A 17924-nucleotide genomic window follows, 5' to 3' on the forward strand; every position below is an offset into this window, starting at 1 on the left:
GTATGAAACAGATGGGTGTTGTTCTCATTGTGAAAGAACTCCTTTCCATTCTGCCAGATTATGCATAACTGCCCCAGTGGAGAGATTTTCCACTGTGGTGCCTTTAAGATGCCTTCCTTTAATCTGAACCTTGGTTTTCTCCGGACCATAGTTGACAGGCAAAGAACACAGAGCAGTACAGCACAAGATAGGGCCTTCAGGCCACAGTGTTGTGCTGACCTTAGATCTACTCTAAGATTAATGTAACATCTCCCTCCTACACAGCCCTTCGGTTTTCTTTCTTCCATGTACCTATTTAACATCCCTAATGTATTTGCATTCACTACTATGCTTGGTAGTGCAATCCATGCACCCACCACTCATTCCCTTTGACATTGCTTATATTTTCCTCCAATCACCTTAAGATTATGACTTCTCATATTAACCATTTCCACCCTGGGATAAAAAAGCACGAGCTGTCCACTCTATCTATACACCTCCCATCAAGTCACCTCTCATTCTCATTGGCTCCAAAGAGAAAAGCCTATCTCACTCAACCTCTCCTCACAAGACATCCTTCTCTAATCCTGACAGCATCCTGGCAAATCTCCTCTGCATGCTCTCTTTGACTTCCAAATCCTCTCTATGATGAGGCGAGCGTACAATTTCGTAATGACCCTTTCAACTTGCACAGCAATTTTGGGATTGATAGACATGGACCCCAAGTTCCCTCTGTTCTGCTACACTCTTACGAATCCTGCCATTAAACTCTGTACTCTGTCTCCAAGTTGAACCTTCCAAAGTGCATCATTTCACACTTTTCCAGACTGAAATCCATCTGCCACTTCTCAGCCCTGCTCTAAAACCTATCAATTTCTCATTGCAACCTACGACAATCTACTACACTGTCCAAAACACCACCAACCTTCGTGTCATCTTCATCTCAACCACATCTCCCCTAATTTCTGCAATTCAGCTCTAATCCTCTCTCCAATAGTCAAAGAAAAAGATATATTCACCTTGTCCTCATGTTTCACCCTATCAGACTCAACGTTCCACATACTGTATATTCCATTTTTCTTTATGAAATATAAGACCATTTTAGATATTGAGCCAGTCAAACAACAATCACCTTCTACATTAATTTTCCCTGTAACCTATTCTCCCAACATTCAATAGTTCGATTTAATATCAGAGAATGTATACAATATACAGCCTGAAACTCTTGTTCACAGACATCCACGAAAACAGAAGAGCGCTCCAAAAAATGTGACAGTAAAAACATGAGAACCCCAAAGCCCTACTGCCCCTTCCTAGGCAACGACTCTTCCCTCCCCCACTTATTTCAGCAAAAAAGCATTCCCATTAATTACCCCAACTCTACCACTCAGCCTCCATGGGGGCAATTCGGAGGGGGGGGATCAGGTCTTTTGTTTTTGCTTTGTTTTTACATAAATAGCTGCCACTCTTTGGATTTACCTTCTCCATTAGGTTTTTCACCAGTTTAATCTCCATTTCCAGATGTTTTATTTTACTATCCCGCAGCATCACTTCACGGATAAATATCTCCTTAGCTTTGTGCATTTTCTGTTTGTGTTGCGATTGTTTCTCATTATAGATTCTGACAAGGAAAAAAATACAAAATTTGGATTTATTTGCGATCTTCCTGCCTTAAGATGTCCCAAAGTGTTTTGTAAGCAACTAAATCATTCATCTAATATACGCTATCACAGCAACCACCACCAATGGAATAACACCAGAAAACACTTTAAAGGAGTAGGATATCATCGAAAATTCTCGTGGAGCAGCACCTAAGAAAATAATAGAACAGAAGTTCCGTGAACCGGATAACATACAAACAGTACATCTTATAGTACAATTGCTATATTTGTTATCTCAGTCCTGTTGGTGTACAAAAATAACATCCATAATAGAAAAATTATTTGATAACTGGGGTGGTGGTATGAGCATTCAAAGAGTCTTATAGTCTTATAAAAATTGAAAAGAGGCAGTGGCTGTCAATAATACATTGCTGCCATACAGGTGAATCTGATCACATTAATGGACACTAGTAAAAGTTAAGCCTCCCATCATAGCTTCTGATGCTATTTCACTATCATATTAACATAGGTCAGAAATGGGCTAATCCTGCTTTAAACATCAATTGCATGCTATTCCAATTCCATGCAATGGTCTTTCTCACTTTTATCTTGAATCTCAATTTCCTGTACAATATATTGAACCTAAGCACCTATTGCTTAGGAACTTGGATTTATGTTAGAGTTGCTACTATGGATGACCATACCTCTAAAATCCTTTTGATTTTTTTCATGAGGAATGAATATCTCGTTTTAAAACTCAGTACTACTAGAACAGTTGTTGCAACATATCAGCAATACTTACACTTTCAGTTCTGCATTTTGGACAGCCAAAATGATTAAATCTTCATGCAGTTTAAAAAAAAGCTGTGCCCAGACAATATGGTTCCTTCCCACAGTCTTACCATCCCTGACAGGTTGCCCGATCAACTTACTTGACTTGCAAATCTAATCGTTGGAAAGCATTCTTCAGTTCTTCCTTAAGCTTGTCTACTTCTCGTTGGCGTGAGCACAGATCGTCTGACAACTTATCATTAGTCTTTTGAATACAGAGATTCTACAAGGAGAACGAGTTCCATTAGAATTTAGAAATACTAGATAATCTTTTAAATAAAAAATACTTGAAATAATATAGTGACCCAGCTATAAAATGTATGGGTTCTTCATTCTCTGACAACTGAAAGATGCACAAGAGAACAGTGTTTGGGAGCAGGGAGGGGGCAATGCAATTTTAGCTTCTCCCCCTCTCTCAGCATGAATATTCTATCCCACAGAAAGTATTTTTAATGCAATCGAAGAGCCATTTTGTACTTTGTTTGCACATACTGTATGCCTTACATGAGACTGACTCAGAAGTTTGGCGAGGATGAGGGAGGTGGTGAGCAAAGTCGAATAGTGTGGGAGGAAATTAGGATTGGCAGTTGGCCAAAAATATCAGAAATCGGGATCTCAGGGCTATAATTATGGGTCTGGAAGATCAGTCAGAAGAACATTGAGGAGCTGAGGAGTTAGTTGGATAGATGATTAAGGGTTTGTAATCAGTGGATAAGCTATCAGGGCCCTTGGGGACTGTGAGAATGAGGGGTGAGTGGGGGCCAGGAAACAGAATGGGGTGCAATCACTCAACACACTGCCAAAAGATAGATACCGTGGAATAACTGACAGAGAACCGGATGTGGGAAATCTCTTTTAACTAATGCTGAACCATGCCTCAGCTCTCTGGTTAAGGCCTTCAGGGATTTTAGTTTGTAGACATTTGATATTACTGTACATGTCCAGTAGCAATGATGCACAGTTCCAGAATTTATCTCGGGACCTCAATTAGTAACTGTTTCAAATTAAGTTCACGTAAAGATGCATATAAATGTTAAACTACTGATATTAGAAGAATTTCCAGGCCTATATGTGCAATCAAATGAGATCATGTCGTTGTATAATCTCCAAGTACTCAGTTATCCGGGCGTTTCTGTTTGTATCTCAGCCTCTGAGACATTCCTGTTCCAAGAGTGCTTAAAAGGCTCCGGCAACTCCTGGACACGCAGAGTGATGTCTCAGTAAAAATTCACGCCAAACGATGTGCAGGAGGGAAAATGGAAACAACAAAAAGTCACCTCCCATGGACAATACAGCTGAGGTTCACTCAGTTCCATTTCACACTCAGGTGCTAACCTCAGAACACATGGACTCTTTCTCTTTTTCCAAAACTTGCAGCTGTGCCCCCTGTTGGTGTAATTGCAGCTGAAGATCACATTTGCCACGTGATAAACATCCTTCCTTTTCTTGCATCAATTTTACTTGTTGCTGTAGCTCTTCTACATTCTGATCTGCACGTTTCCTACAAGGAAAGAGTTATGGTAATAGTAACATGTTTGACCATAGAAATCCCCAATATGTACATATAGGAAGGGTAGAAGTGAAGCCCAAAAAAAGACACAAATGATATTCTCTAGCTTTTTGAAAAAAATAAGTTCAGCTAAAAACGGCACTAATTTTTTAACCATCTTCCAAGAATTCCTAAGTGGATCAGACAGCCCCAGTATACATGGAGCTATCCCTATTAAAAATTTGCACCACAACAGTGCTCTTGATCCTCTAATCCAAACACTTGTAGGTGTGCACCCCACTTTACAAAGTTACTCAGCACCCCAAATTACTCAGCAGCTCAATGCAGCGTCAGAAAGCTGAGCAAATCCTTGCACTTCCCTCAACATGTAACCTCCCATGGTTGAACACGATGAGGCTGTCTGCACCGACTGGAGCAGCAATGGCTCAGTGTTGAAGTGTGGGGCTCTGGCTGAAAGAGTGAGTCCAGCCACTAGGGACTGGCAACATCAGTTCTAAGTGTTGACAAACATGGAACCTGTGCTGTAAATTCCTAGCAATGGCCCACACTCACCCTTCCAGCCAGATTTGGACTGGCATTCCCTCTTCACATTGGATAGTAGGGCAGGATATGTGCCAGGTTCCTAGCACAGCAGACACAGCAACAGGGAGGACAGAAGTAATAAACCAGTAACGTTTCTGTCTACATATGTAATACTATAGTGATCCATTTTAGGAGTGATTCCACTAGTCTTAGGAAATGCATCCTGACAGGTATAGGACTAAGTAAAACTTAGAGCATTAAATTCATATTGTGGGTTCCTTGTTTCCTAATGAACGAAACACTACAAAACATCCTTTATTTGTAAAGAGCAATCCAAGGCTTCTCCAAGGACAATTCTCCACCAAGTGGACGTTTCTTTTAATTCAAGGGATGTGTGTTTCACAGGCTGTGCCAGTACTTAATTGCCCTTCTCTAGTTGCCTTGAGAAAGTGCTGGTGAGTTGCCTTCTTGAACTGCTATTGTTCTTTGAGGCTTGGATTGACGTACAACACTATTAGGGAGAGAATTCCAGGACCTTGGCCTAGCGACATTAAAGGAATGGTGATATACTTCCAAGTCAGAATGGTGTGTGGCTTGGACGGCAACTTCCAGGTGGTGGTGTTACCAATGCTTTCACTCCTGTTGTCTTTCTCACTGGTAAAGGTTGTGGGATTGGCAGGTAGTCTTGGTGAATTGTTGCAGTACATTCTGTGGAATACACTGCAGTTAGTGTGTGTTGGTGGTGGAGTAAGTGAGGGAGTGGATGTGTGCCTGTCAAGCAGGCTGCTGTATCCTGTATGGCATCAAACTTCTTGAGTATTGTTGAAGCTGCACTCAGTTAAGTGGAGAGTGTTCAATCACACTCCTAACCTCAGCCTAGAAGATTGTGGACAGGCTTTATTGGGGGGGGAGGGGGTTGATTAGGAGGTGAGTTACTCACCATAGAATTCCTAACATCTGACCTGCTCTTGTAGCCACATTGTACATATGGCTATTCCAGTTGAGTTTCTAGTCAGGATCCTGATAGTTGGGGAGTCAATGATGGTAATGCCATTGAAGGTCAAGAAGTGATCTCGTTGGATATTAACACTGCCTGGCACTTGTGTGGTGCAGATGTTACCTGCCACCCGTCAGCCCAGGCCTGAATATTGTCCTGGATTTGCTTCATTTGGATGCAGATTGCTTCATTATCTGAAGAGTCGGATGGTGCTGGACATAGTACTATCATCAGTGTACATACCTACCTTACAAATAAAGGAAGGTCATTAATGAAGTAGCAGAAGATAGCAATCTTAAAGGGAAAATGTTTGGAAGTTTTGGCACAGAGAGCAAAGAGCTAAACCCAAATCCACCCTGTGTAGTGGCCAGTTACCAACAAGGGGACCCCATGGAACAAAGTAAAGGTAAAGGATGTCATCAGTATTTCCTGTTACTAGCCTGGTTAAACTGAAGCCCTGGCACCTCTGAAACAGCCTGACTAAATCTCCAATCTAACCCAAATCAGAGTTTTAATACTTAATTCCTATCCTGTGGCACAATTCTATTCAACTGCTTGTTGGTGGTGTATCAAAGCAATTGCAGCATTGGCCACCAGAAAACGTGTCCAGAGATATTGCTGTAGAATACATTGATTCAGTTAATAATTTGAACTTTGGAGTTAGATTAATTTGTTACATGTGTTTCAAACTTTGGTTGGGCCATATATAGAATATTGTGTGCATTTCTGATCACTGTATTACAGGGAGGATGTAGAAGGTGTCGAAGAGGTTCGCCAGGTTGTTGCCTGGATTCAAATATGAACTAAAAGAAGGTTGCATAAACTTGGATGGTCTGATGGAAATACATAAAATTATGAAAGACATAGACAGGTATATAGTTAGTCTTTTTCCCAGGGTAGAAATGTCAAATACTAGAGGATGCAACTTTAGGGTGAGAGGAAGGAAGTTTAAAGGAAATTTATGTGGTTAGTTTATTGTTTTGCAAGAGATGCCCAATACACACTGTAAGAAGTGATGCTGATAGTGTGTTCAATTGACATTTCGGCAAATGTGTTTAGGCAGGGAATAAGGGATGTAGATCACACAGGGTAGATGTGCAGTTTAAAATAACATCATGATCAGCACAGACATAGCAGGCCAAAGGCCTGTTGCTGTGCTATTTCGTTCTATGTTCTACGTTAACATCAGCGCCCTTTCAGATCTACATATCAGCCCCGGCATCCAACATACCATTCTCTGCAACTTCCACCATCTTCAGTGGGATCATACCACCAAGTATATCATTGCTTCCCCCCCGCCACCACTTTCCGCAGGAATCACTCCCTCCATGATTCCCTTGTCTATTTATTTCTCTGCAATGATCTCCCTCCAGGCACTTATCCCTGCAAGTGGCCAAAGTGCTGAAGCCACACTTCACCTGTGAATCTGCTGTGGTCTATTGTGTCTGGTCCTCCTGATGTGGCCTCCTCTACACTGGTGACAGCGGTTATAAATTGTGGGCCACGAGTACCTCCTCTCCATCTGCCAGAAGTGGAACTTCCCAGTGGCCAAACAGTTTAATTCAATTCCCATTCCCATTCCGACATGTCAGTCCATGGCCTGCTCTTGTGCCACGATGGGGCTACCTTCAAGGTGGAGGAGCAACACCTTATATTCTGTCTGGGTAGCCTCCAAACCGATGGCATGAACATGAATTCTCCTTCTGGTAATTTTTTCCCCCCTCCCCTCTTCTATTCCCCACTTTCACGTCATCTACCCATTTCCTCCCCTTGGTGCCTCTCCTCCTTCCCTTTCTCCATTGGTCCATTATCTTCTCCTATCAGATTCCTTCCCCTCCAACCATTTGCTTTCCCTACACACCTGTCACACCTATCACCTTCTAATTCCTGATCCCCTACCTTTATACTCTGATGTGTTCCCCTTTCCTTTCCAGCCTTGAAGAAGGGTCTCGGCCCAAAACATCAAATGTTTATGCTGCTTGACCTGCTGAGTTCCTCCAGCATTTTGTGCATTTTGCTTTAGATTTCCAGCAACTGAAGACTTTCTCATGTTTATAATAATCTAAATTACAGTAACAGGGCATTTGTCTCTTCCGAGTTTACCTCTGAATAGTTTCCTCTTGTAGCTGGCTGCTGAGTTTGTCTGCTGCTTCTCTGCTTCTCTTCAGTTCAGCTTCCAATGTCACCCTCTTCTTATTTTGAGCTTCTGACAGTAGCAGCTGATGCTGAATGTTGCTCAGTTGCTGCTGTAACTCTGCAGTCTTCAGGTGCACGACAGATTATTTGTAGAAGTAATGGAAGGACAAAAAGAGAATAATAAAACATTGTTGATTGATTCAAAACAAGATGATCTCAAATAATAGGCTAATCAAAGAAAGTTTAAACGAATATCTGGGCAAACAGCCTTGGAAATGACGCTTGGAAAGAACAGATTTTTATAAAAATGCTGTTTTATTTACTAACTAATATACTTTGCAAAAGATGCACAATGTAGATCCAGAATCCAATTCAATTATTTCTTATGATTATAATAAATTTAATAGGCTAAGTTCCATCTCTCCATTAGTTCTATGTTAGTTCCTGTTTTATCAATGCATCTGACTGGGTAGAATACAAAAAGACCTTTTAACTGAAATTACATTAGGTGTGATTTTATCCAAAAGCAACAAGGGTGTACATGAAACAAGCAAAAATCTGCAGATGCTGGAAATCAAAGGAACACACACAAAATGCTGGAGGAACTCAGCAGGCCAGGCAGCATCTATGGAGAAGAGTAAACAGTTGATGTTTCGGGTTGAGACCCTTCATCAGGACTGTCAATGTTTCATAATATATCTGAGCTGACTGAAAAATGTTAACCACATGCATGAGTCAATGAAAAATCCAAAACTGTCATCCATTGACTTAAATGTAATTTATATCCCTGCTTTTCACTTCCTATTTGCCATCAGCTTTAACCTGATTGATTGTTCTGTTTCTCTTTTTGTATCTCTGTTCATATATGGCACATATCTCCTCTGGAAGAGACATGTTCTAACCAATCTAGAGAAGAGGAAGCTTGCATCCTAGAGCTTACCAGGAATTTTTGAGAAAACTTCCCTACTCTATGGTGAAAGATGAATGTTTTGTTTTGCCACTGGAACAAAAAAATCCATCTTACCATTTGGAATTGTAAACAGAAATATATATTGAGAGATACAATGCCAACATTTACTATCTGTAAACTGCTCTATATTTTTCTTTCAGTATAATCATGAAAGACAGAAACACAATCTTCTGCTACAAGTGAAACAGATTCTACCTTCTGATCAAATTATTTTCAATCAGTCCTTTTCTAATATTTTACTTTTGCTTTACCATTTGATGTTGTAATTAATATTGCTCATAATTACATGTCAGGAGTAATTGATAACATTTCTGCAACTTTGGTTGTGACTTTCCCTTTTAAAAAAGAGCCATCTCAGAACCACTATTCACTCTGAGACAAGACACTGTAGCACAATACATTCCATGGGTAGACCTGAGAGTTCAGGAAGAGAACAATGATATTCTAAAACTGACTGACATTGAAGGTGTTGGTGACCGTGAAGTGTACAGAAGTAGATGAGTCCTTTGGCCCTGACCCTAGGACATGATGGGAAGCAGGGAAAGAATTGCTGTGACTCTGGCACAATTTTATGTATCTTTGCTAGCCATGGGTGAGGTAACAGAAGATGAGAATGGATAATGTTGTGCCATTATTTTAAAAAGGATGTCAAGGATAAGCTAGGAACTATATTCCAGTGAGCCTTACATTAGTGATGGGTAAGTTACTGGAAGGTATTAAAAGCAAAGGATTTTTTTGTGTTTGGAAAGGCATGGGCTGATTAGCACCCGCATGACTTTGCTTAGATTGAATAAGCTTTATCGGTCTGTAAGGTTAGAACACATGCTATCCAGAGTGAGATGGCCAAATGATACAGAATCAGCTTGGTGGGGAGGCAGAGGCTGGCAGTAACGTTGCATTTCAGGTTGGAGACCTGTGAACAGCTGGGTCATCTGTTTATATGACATTTAAATTAATCATCTGGATGAGAATGTAGGCGGCATGTTTTCTAAGTTTGCACATGATATCAAAATTTGTGCTATCGTGGACACTGAATAAGGCTGGCCAAGATTACAATAGCATGCTGATAACTAGGAAAGTGGGCAAAGGAATAGGAGATGGAATTTAGTTCAGGTAAGTGCAACGTGTTGCATTTTGAGAAGTTAAAAAGACTTCTGCCCCATAATTTTATAAACCTCAAACCTTTGCCAGGACATAGACAGTAAATGGCAGAGCCCTGGGGAGTGCTTTCTGTGAATGTGGGCATAGTAGTGAAGAGAGCATATAGCAGGCTTAATTACTTCAATTGCTTTAAGTTCCTTGGCCCTGATCACCTCATTTTCACTATGTATATCCAGTCCCCAAACACTTCTGTCATCTAACACTCTCTGCTTCTTTCTGGACAAAAGACCTAACCTCCCCCCCCCCCCCCCCAGTTACACTTAATACAACCCTCTTCCATCTGGCAGAACTGGTTCCTCACCCTCAACAATTTCTCTTTTGGTCCCTTCCACTTTCTCTACACCCAACGTGTAGCCATGGGCACCTACATGGGCCCCAGCTATGCTTGCCTTTTTTTGTCTACACGGAACAATCCTTGCTCCAATTCTACGCTGGTAATGCTCCCCAACTCTTTCTATGCTACATTAATGACTGCACTGCTGCTGCTTTCCGCACTAATGCTAAGCTGAACAATTTCATCAATTTTGCCTTCAACTTCTACCCTGCCCTCAAATTTACTCTGACACCTCTTTCCCCCTTCTCTCTCTCTCTGGATATTGATATATTTTATAAAGGTTCTGACTCCCACAGCTTTTTGACTGTACCTCTTCCCAAATGTCACTTGTAAAAATGCTATTCCCTTTTCTCAGTTCCTCAGTGTCACTGCATCTGTTCTCAGGATGAGACTTTCCATTCTAGAACATCTGAGATATCTTCCTTCTTCAAGGAACGGGGTTGTGCGTTCACCCCCATCAATGCTGCCTTCACCTGCATCTTCCCCATTTCTCACACATCTGCCCTCACCTCATTCTCCTGCCACCACATCAGGGATAGGGTTCCTGTTGTCCTTACCTACCACTTCATGAGCCTCTGTATCCAGCACAACATCCTCTGTGAGTTCAGACATCTACAACGGGATCCTACCACTAAGCATATCTTTATTTGCTCACCTCCCAGCTCTCCGTGACTCCTTTGTCCATTTATCCTTCCCCACTGACATCCAATGTAGCACTTATTCCTGCAAGCAGGACAGGAGCAATATGTGCCCCTACACCTCTTTCCTCACCATTATTCAGGACCCTAAACAGTGTTTCCAGTTGCGGTGCCATTTCACCTGTGAGTCTGTCAGCATCACCTACTGTATTTGGTGCTCCAGGTGAGGCCTCCACTACATTAGTGAGACCTAACGTAGATTGGGGGACCATTTTGTCACATGCCTTCGCTCAGTCTGCAACAAAGCTGGGATTTCCTGGTAGCCACCCATTTCAATTTGATTTCCTGGTCCCATTCAGACACGTAGGGGCATGGCCTCCTCTACCGGAATGATGAGGTCAAACTCAGGTTGGAGGAGCAACACCTCATATTCTGCCTGGGTAGCTTCCATCTTGCTGGCATGAACATTGATTTCTCTATCTTCAGGTAATTTCACCCCCTTCCCCTTTCTTTCTAATTCCATTACCCATTCTGATTCCCCTCTCACCCCTTCTCTTCATTTCTCCTGCCCATCACTTCCCTCTGGTGCCCCTACTCCTTCCCTTTCTTCCATGGTCCATGTCCTCTCCTATCAGGTTCCTTCTTCCTCAGCCCTTCACCTCCCAGTTTCTTACCTCACCTCCCCCCTCCCCACCCACCTTCCCTCTCACTTGTTATCGCCTGCCAGCTTGTACTCATTCTCCTCCCCCTATTTTCTTATTATCGTATCTGCTCACTTCCTTTCCAGTCATGCTGAAGGGTCTCGGCCCAAAACATTCACTGTTTGTTCCCCTCCATAGATGCTGCCTGACTTGCTGAGTTCCCCCAGCATTTTGCTCAATCTCTTCTGTAAACGGCAGACGTTGCATGTGGCACTGAGTATAGGAGTTGGGACATCACATTGCAGCAATACGAAGCATTTGCTGGACCGTGCATGGAACATAGTGTGAAGATATGGTCACCACACTATAGGAAGGATGTTTTTTTTTAAGCTAGAAAGAGTACAGAAAAGATTCTCAAGGATATTGCTGGGACTGGAGTCATAAGGGCAGATTAGATGTGCTGGATATATTTTACCTGGAGGGTAGGAGACTGAGGATTTATAAAATTATGCAGATATCCAGTATATACGTGGTCTTTTTCCCAGGGTGGGGAGTCTAAAACTAGAGTGCATAGGTTTAAAGTGAAAGCAAGATTTTTCCACACAGAGCTGGTGGATATACAGAATGAGCTACCGGAGGAAGCGATAGAGGCAGGTACAATTACAATGTTTAAAAAAAACACATGGACAGATACCTTGATAGGAAAGTTTAGCAATGTGAACCAAATTCAGGCTAATGGCTTTAGCTTAAACAGGCGTCTCAGTCAGCATGGACAAGTCGAGCCAAAGTGCCTGTTCCTATGCTGTATAACTCCAAGAATCAGGGAATCTAGAATTATTTTAATAGTGTCTATCCTACCCCAGTTATAGCATTGTTGTTGTATCCTATCTTGACCAATATGTGGATATGGACAGTAGATACAGATCAGATACAACTCAGGCTGGGGGAACAACACCTTATATTCCATCTGGGTAGCCTCCAACCTGATGGCATGAACACCGATTACTCAAATTCCGGTAATGGGTCTCCCCCCCCCCCCACCATTCCCCACCCCCTTTTCCCTCTCTCACCTTATCTCCTTACCTGCCCATCATCTCCCTCTGATGCTCCTCCTCCTTTTCTTTCTTCCATGGCCTTCTGTCTCTCCTATCAAATTCCCCCTTCTCCAGCCCTGTATCTCCTTCACCAATCAACTTCCCAGCTCCGTACTTCATCCCTCCACCCCCACTCCCCGGTTTCACCTATCATCTTGTGCTTCTCCCTCCCCTCTTCCCACCTTCTAACTCTGACTCCTCATCTTCTTTTCTCCAGTCCTGATGAAGGGTCTCAGCCCAAAATGTCGACTATACACTTTACCATAGATGCTGCCTGGCCTGGTGAATTCCTCCAGCATTTTGTGGGTGTTGCTTGGATTTCCAGCATCTGCAGAATTTCTCTTGTTACAGATCAGATAAGTTTTAGATTGATTTGTATATCACTCAAACATACACACACACACACACACACACACACACACACACACACACACTAACGCCTTGTGCTTTGCAGCCGGGGTCCCCAACCTTTTTTGCACTGCGAATCGGTTTAATATTGACAATATTCTTGTGGACCAGCCGAACCAGGGGGTGGGGGGCGGGGTACGGTTGCCAACGGACAAGAGTAGCAGTCACATACGTTGTGTTTACCCAGAAAAGACTACAATGACCATGGAGCCTTGTGCGGGCACCAGTGCGCATGCATGCACGTGCAGATCTTTTTTCTGCAAATCGTTTTTAGCGATTCTATTTGGGGGGGGCGGGGTGTTAATCACGACCGGAATATAGGTGATAAGTGGCTAATACACTCAATTTCATTTCTAAAAAGGTTTATCTAATGAATTTAATATTAAACACACAGCGCATATTTTCCTCGCTTGAATATAGCAATAGGTCAATTATCAGAGGAGGACAGGGGAGCTTGAAGTAAGTGTTGATCGAACTTCCAGTAGAAGTGGTAGAGGCAGGTTCGATTTTATCATTTAAAGTTAAACTGGACAGCTATATGGACAGGAAAGGAATGGAGGGTTATGGGCTGAGTGCAGGTCGGTGGGACGAGGTGAGAGTAGCGTTCAGCACAGACTAGAAAGGCAGAGATTGCCTGTTTCCGTGCTGTAATTGTTATATGGTTATAGAAGTCATTTATAATCAATAGCATCATAACACTTTAAGTAACGTTTGGATATTAAGCACACAGCGCATATTTTCCTCGTATGAACATATAAAATCATTGCAACGCACCAATATCGCTGAATCAGTGGGAGCCCTGGGCTGAATACTTGTTTTCCTGCAACAAGACGGTCCCATCGAAGGGGGATGGGAGACAGCGATACTCGAAGGGGGTTCCTTATGTCCAGTCTATTCTGCAATCTAGTTTTCATTGCATTCATTGCAGAGATATGTTGGAAATGGAAGCAATGTTTTCGGTGCTTCCGTGGCTATCTTGGGATATTTAGCCTTGACTTTGATCCAGAATGCCGGCAGAGATGTTATGTCAAACATACTTTTCAGCCCACCATCATTTGCAAGCTCGAGGAGTTGATCTCCTTCCCGCGTTGACATGGATGACGCGCCGGTAATGACCACGCGTGCGTTCAAGTTCCACAGTGGGCGTGACAGGGAATGAGGAGAGGTGCAGCTGACTCCTATCGCCAAATCATATCGTTTCCTTGCAGCCCAGTAGCGCATGCCTTGCGGCCTGGTACCAGTCCACGGCCAGGTGGTTGGGGACCGCCGCTTTACAGAATCAATCTCCAGTCTCAGTCACTTTGATGCTTTGAGTTACCTCCCCTAATTTTTTTTCCTAAACTTAGCTCAAGTTCACTGCATCACCCTACCTTCCCTTGACACGGTAACACAAGGAAAAGTGCAAAAGTATTGATTTTAGTTTCTACATGATACGATTTTAATGGAACTCAGTGTAATGATAAAAAGCAGCCCAAAAGAAAGTATCTTTTTTACAACAGATACATGCTTGAGGATTAAATTTTAAAAATACAAAATAATCTCTCCAAAGTAAACTCAGAATCACCTCCCACCTTTTTCTCTGCACGCGTATATCTGTTCTTTTCTGCTGTGAGATCTTCTTGTGCGCACTTTAATTGTTTTGCAAGGTGGAAGTTCTTGCTGGATTCCAGTTCCATTTCTTTTAGTCTCTGTTGTTTAATTTCACATTCTGATTTCAGCATTATGGTGTGTTTGTCCATATCTGATAGCCTGAACTGCTGTGCATTTAAATCCACTTTCATCTATGAATAAAGAATTATGGATATTTAAACACTTTATTATGTCCTTTGCAAATGTTCCATTGCTAAATCTACACCAGATCTACAGTATCTACTTTTTTTTTTGCAACTCTCACATCTTGCAATTCAATCTACTTCAATATTTACACGGCAGTCTATTCCACATTTTAATAACCTCTGCATGAATCAATTTTGCCATTGCTTTTTTTGTACTGGATCTTTCAATCACATCTTAAACCATCCCTGCCCTGGTATCTCAATAAAAATATATCATTCCCCGTAATGAATACCTAGCTGCTAAGCCCATTACGGATGCTTATAGCTGATTTATTTTTGCTGGACTTCCTTGACGATGACTTGGATCCAGGATCATCAATTCTCTCACAAACGCAGAAGGAAAATCTTTAGATTGTCTTACACCACTTGGCTCAAGAAGCTTTCAGCATGATGAGATGGTGGAAGTGAACAGAGGCCAAGGTGAGGTTCTGGCAAGTTATTTTTCATATTTTTTGACTTATTGCACTGTTAGAGCGATGGGAATGGCTGTCAGGGCAATGGAATGCCCCTCTTACAGGATATGGGAAGACAGGGAGACCTCAGGCGTACTGGATGACTCCATCTGAAAGAAGTGCATCTGTCTACAACTCCTTACACACCATGTTAGGGAACTGGAGCTGGAGTTGGTTGACCGACGGATGATTCAGATGACTGAGGAACGAGGAGTTATGGGAGTTACTGGGAGGCACTCACACAAAGGTTGCAGTTTGCAGGTAGCTGAGTAACTGTTAGGAGATGGAAGGGGAATAAGCAGGCAGTAATAAATACCCATGCAGCCATTCCCCTCCATAACAAGTATACTGCTTTGGATACTGTTTGTGGGTGCAAAAACTACTGGCAGAAAGCTGCGGAGGCGAGGTCTCTGGCTCTGGGACTGGGACTGGCTCTGTGGCTCAGAAGGGAAGAGGGGGAAAGAGCAATCCAGTAGTGACAGGAATTCTTTGGTTATGGGAACGGATAGGAGACCCTGTGAATGAGATTGAAACTCCAAGATGTTGCCTCCCAGGTGCCAGGGTCAGGGGTGTCTCAGATTCTTAAGGGGCAAGGTGAGCTTCCAGAAGTCACTGTCTACGTTGGTACCAATGACAAGGGCAGGAAGGGTGTCAAAGCCCTGCAAAGTGAGTTCACGGAGTTAGGCACCAGGTTAAAAGACAGGTGGTGATCTCAGGTGGTGTCACATGCTAGTGAGGCAAGTAATAAGAAGATGATGCAGATTAACATGTGTGGGGTTGGGGAGGAAGGCATCATATTTTTGGACTATCGGACTCTCTTTTTGAGCAGTTGGAACTTGCAAAAATCGGACAGTTTGCATCTGAACTGGAGTGGGAGCCAATATCCTTGTGGGGAGGTTTGCTTGTGCTGCTCAGAGGGTCTTAAGGTTAAATATGTTAGGACCATATTACCTGGAGGATAGGAAAATGAGGGGAGGCCTTGTAGAGGTATAAAAAATTATGAGGGGTATAGATAGGGTGACTTTTCCCCCTCACATTGGGTAAGACCAGAACTAGAGATCATGGGTTTAAGGTGAAAAGTGAAAGGTGAAGTATTCAAGGGGAATCTGAGGGGAAACGTCTTAACTCAGAGGACGGTGTGGGTGTGGAGTAAACTGGTAGATGCAGGTTCAATTGTAATATTTAAATAATAGTTTGAATAGGTACATGGATAGGAGGGGTTTGGAGTGACATGGCCCAGGCACATGTAGATGGGACTAGGCAGATGGTTAGGTTGGCACAGACTAGATATGCCAAAGCACCTGTTTCTGTACTGTAGTGCTCTACCACTTTATCATACAACACCCGCGTGCAAGGTGCAGTAATGGCACCTCAAGCGAAGTATATGTTGGCCTGTTATGCATTTGCAATTAATGTATCCATTGTAACACCACTTTCTAAGCCACACTATATTGTATTAACATGCTGAACAAGGATGCATCTTGAAACTAATTTCTTGATGGCAACAATCATCAAAATCATACATGCCAGCAACTCAGTTCCTACAACTCAGAAGGACTTAATGAATCAATGTTTTCTTCTGTTTGTTTTACTCAAAAGACCCTAAGTTTTCGATTCTTAGTTTTGATCACTATTACATGTGGCGCTCACCCTGGTATTTTCCTGATCAAGTAGAGAATTTTGATTTTTCAGATCCATTAGTTGTTCTCTCTTGTACTTTAGTTCTTTCTCAGCGCTGCTGCACAGATTGTGCACCCTCTGTAAGTCCTGTCGCAGTTGGCGTGACTCTTCCACGTACTGAGCCAACGAGGCTTCTTGAGACTGCCAATTTAAAAGAATGCTTCAGTTTTCAAAATAACTTCAATGTTCTATATTTACACTTAACTCCACCTTCTGTCTTTCATTCTCCAGGCTAAATAATATCAAGGCCAATATGTACATTGAGAACCACTGTTCTGTAACCATTCACTGATGATGTTGGACAAATAGTGTTTGAAGATACAGCAATTGACAGAAGCTTAACACTGAAAAAATGCAAGCTAGATATTCATTATGTTGGAAACTAAGGAGCCAAATGTGCAAAGGTAACAGCTAAAAAGATTTGGAGCCACTTATTCATGCCATAGAATAGCATGCAATGACCACAAAGGAGAATCTAACTGCCAACTCTTGATATTCAATTGAACTACTGTTGTTGAGTCTTCCACGTCATTAATCAAGAGAATATTTATGCGGGGGACTCAGTAGTCTTATTGACCAGAAGCTCAAATGGATCAGACATGTAAACAGAAGAACAGGGTAGAGGTTGAATATTCTGTTGCAGGTGCCTCACCTTTCCTCCATCTACAGGGTCAAGTCAATTGCATGCTGGAATGCACTCCACTTACCAGGATGAATTCAGTTCTAGCAATTTTGAATCACCTTGTCACCACCCAGGACAAAGTAGCATACATGAACTACTAGCCCATTAACCCCACCTTAAGTATTCATTCTCTCCTCCGCATGTGGACCGTGAATGCAGAGTATACCATCTACACAATGTAATGTGCATGTGAATACCACAGCCCACAGGTTTTCCTCCAAATGGCACACACCAATGAGTTGGAAATATACAGTATTGCTGTTTTATTTTCTTCAACATTGGATACAAATCCTGGAATAGCACTGTGGGAGTGCTCTCACCACAAGGACAGGACATTTTCAAGAAGGTAGTTCACAACCTTCCCAAGGGCAATTAAGGACGGACATTAATTGCTTTCCAGTATTTCCCAGATCCCAATACAAACTTAGTTTACAGGAAGATTAAATCTAGGAC

At 42.4% G+C, this 17924-nt stretch overlaps 1 protein-coding gene across 1 annotated transcript in view; it reads right to left on the reverse strand.

Annotated features, from left to right (window-relative positions):
- LOC134337819 (coiled-coil domain-containing protein 30-like) overlaps positions 1-17924 on the reverse strand; it is a 119505-nt gene that overhangs the window by 11699 nt on the left and 89882 nt on the right. The window contains exons 17-22 of the mRNA XM_063033087.1: positions 16760-16930; positions 14394-14603; positions 7544-7701; positions 3747-3912; positions 2513-2634; positions 1459-1600 (exon numbers count right to left, since the gene is read on the reverse strand). Of these exons, the coding sequence (XP_062889157.1) occupies positions 1459-1600; positions 2513-2634; positions 3747-3912; positions 7544-7701; positions 14394-14603; positions 16760-16930 (969 nt within the window). The remainder of the gene's footprint in view (positions 1-1458; positions 1601-2512; positions 2635-3746; positions 3913-7543; positions 7702-14393; positions 14604-16759; positions 16931-17924) is intronic.

This window comes from Mobula hypostoma, chromosome 25 (genome assembly GCF_963921235.1).
Source record: "Mobula hypostoma chromosome 25, sMobHyp1.1, whole genome shotgun sequence".
Taxonomy (NCBI): Eukaryota; Metazoa; Chordata; class Chondrichthyes; order Myliobatiformes; family Myliobatidae; genus Mobula; species Mobula hypostoma.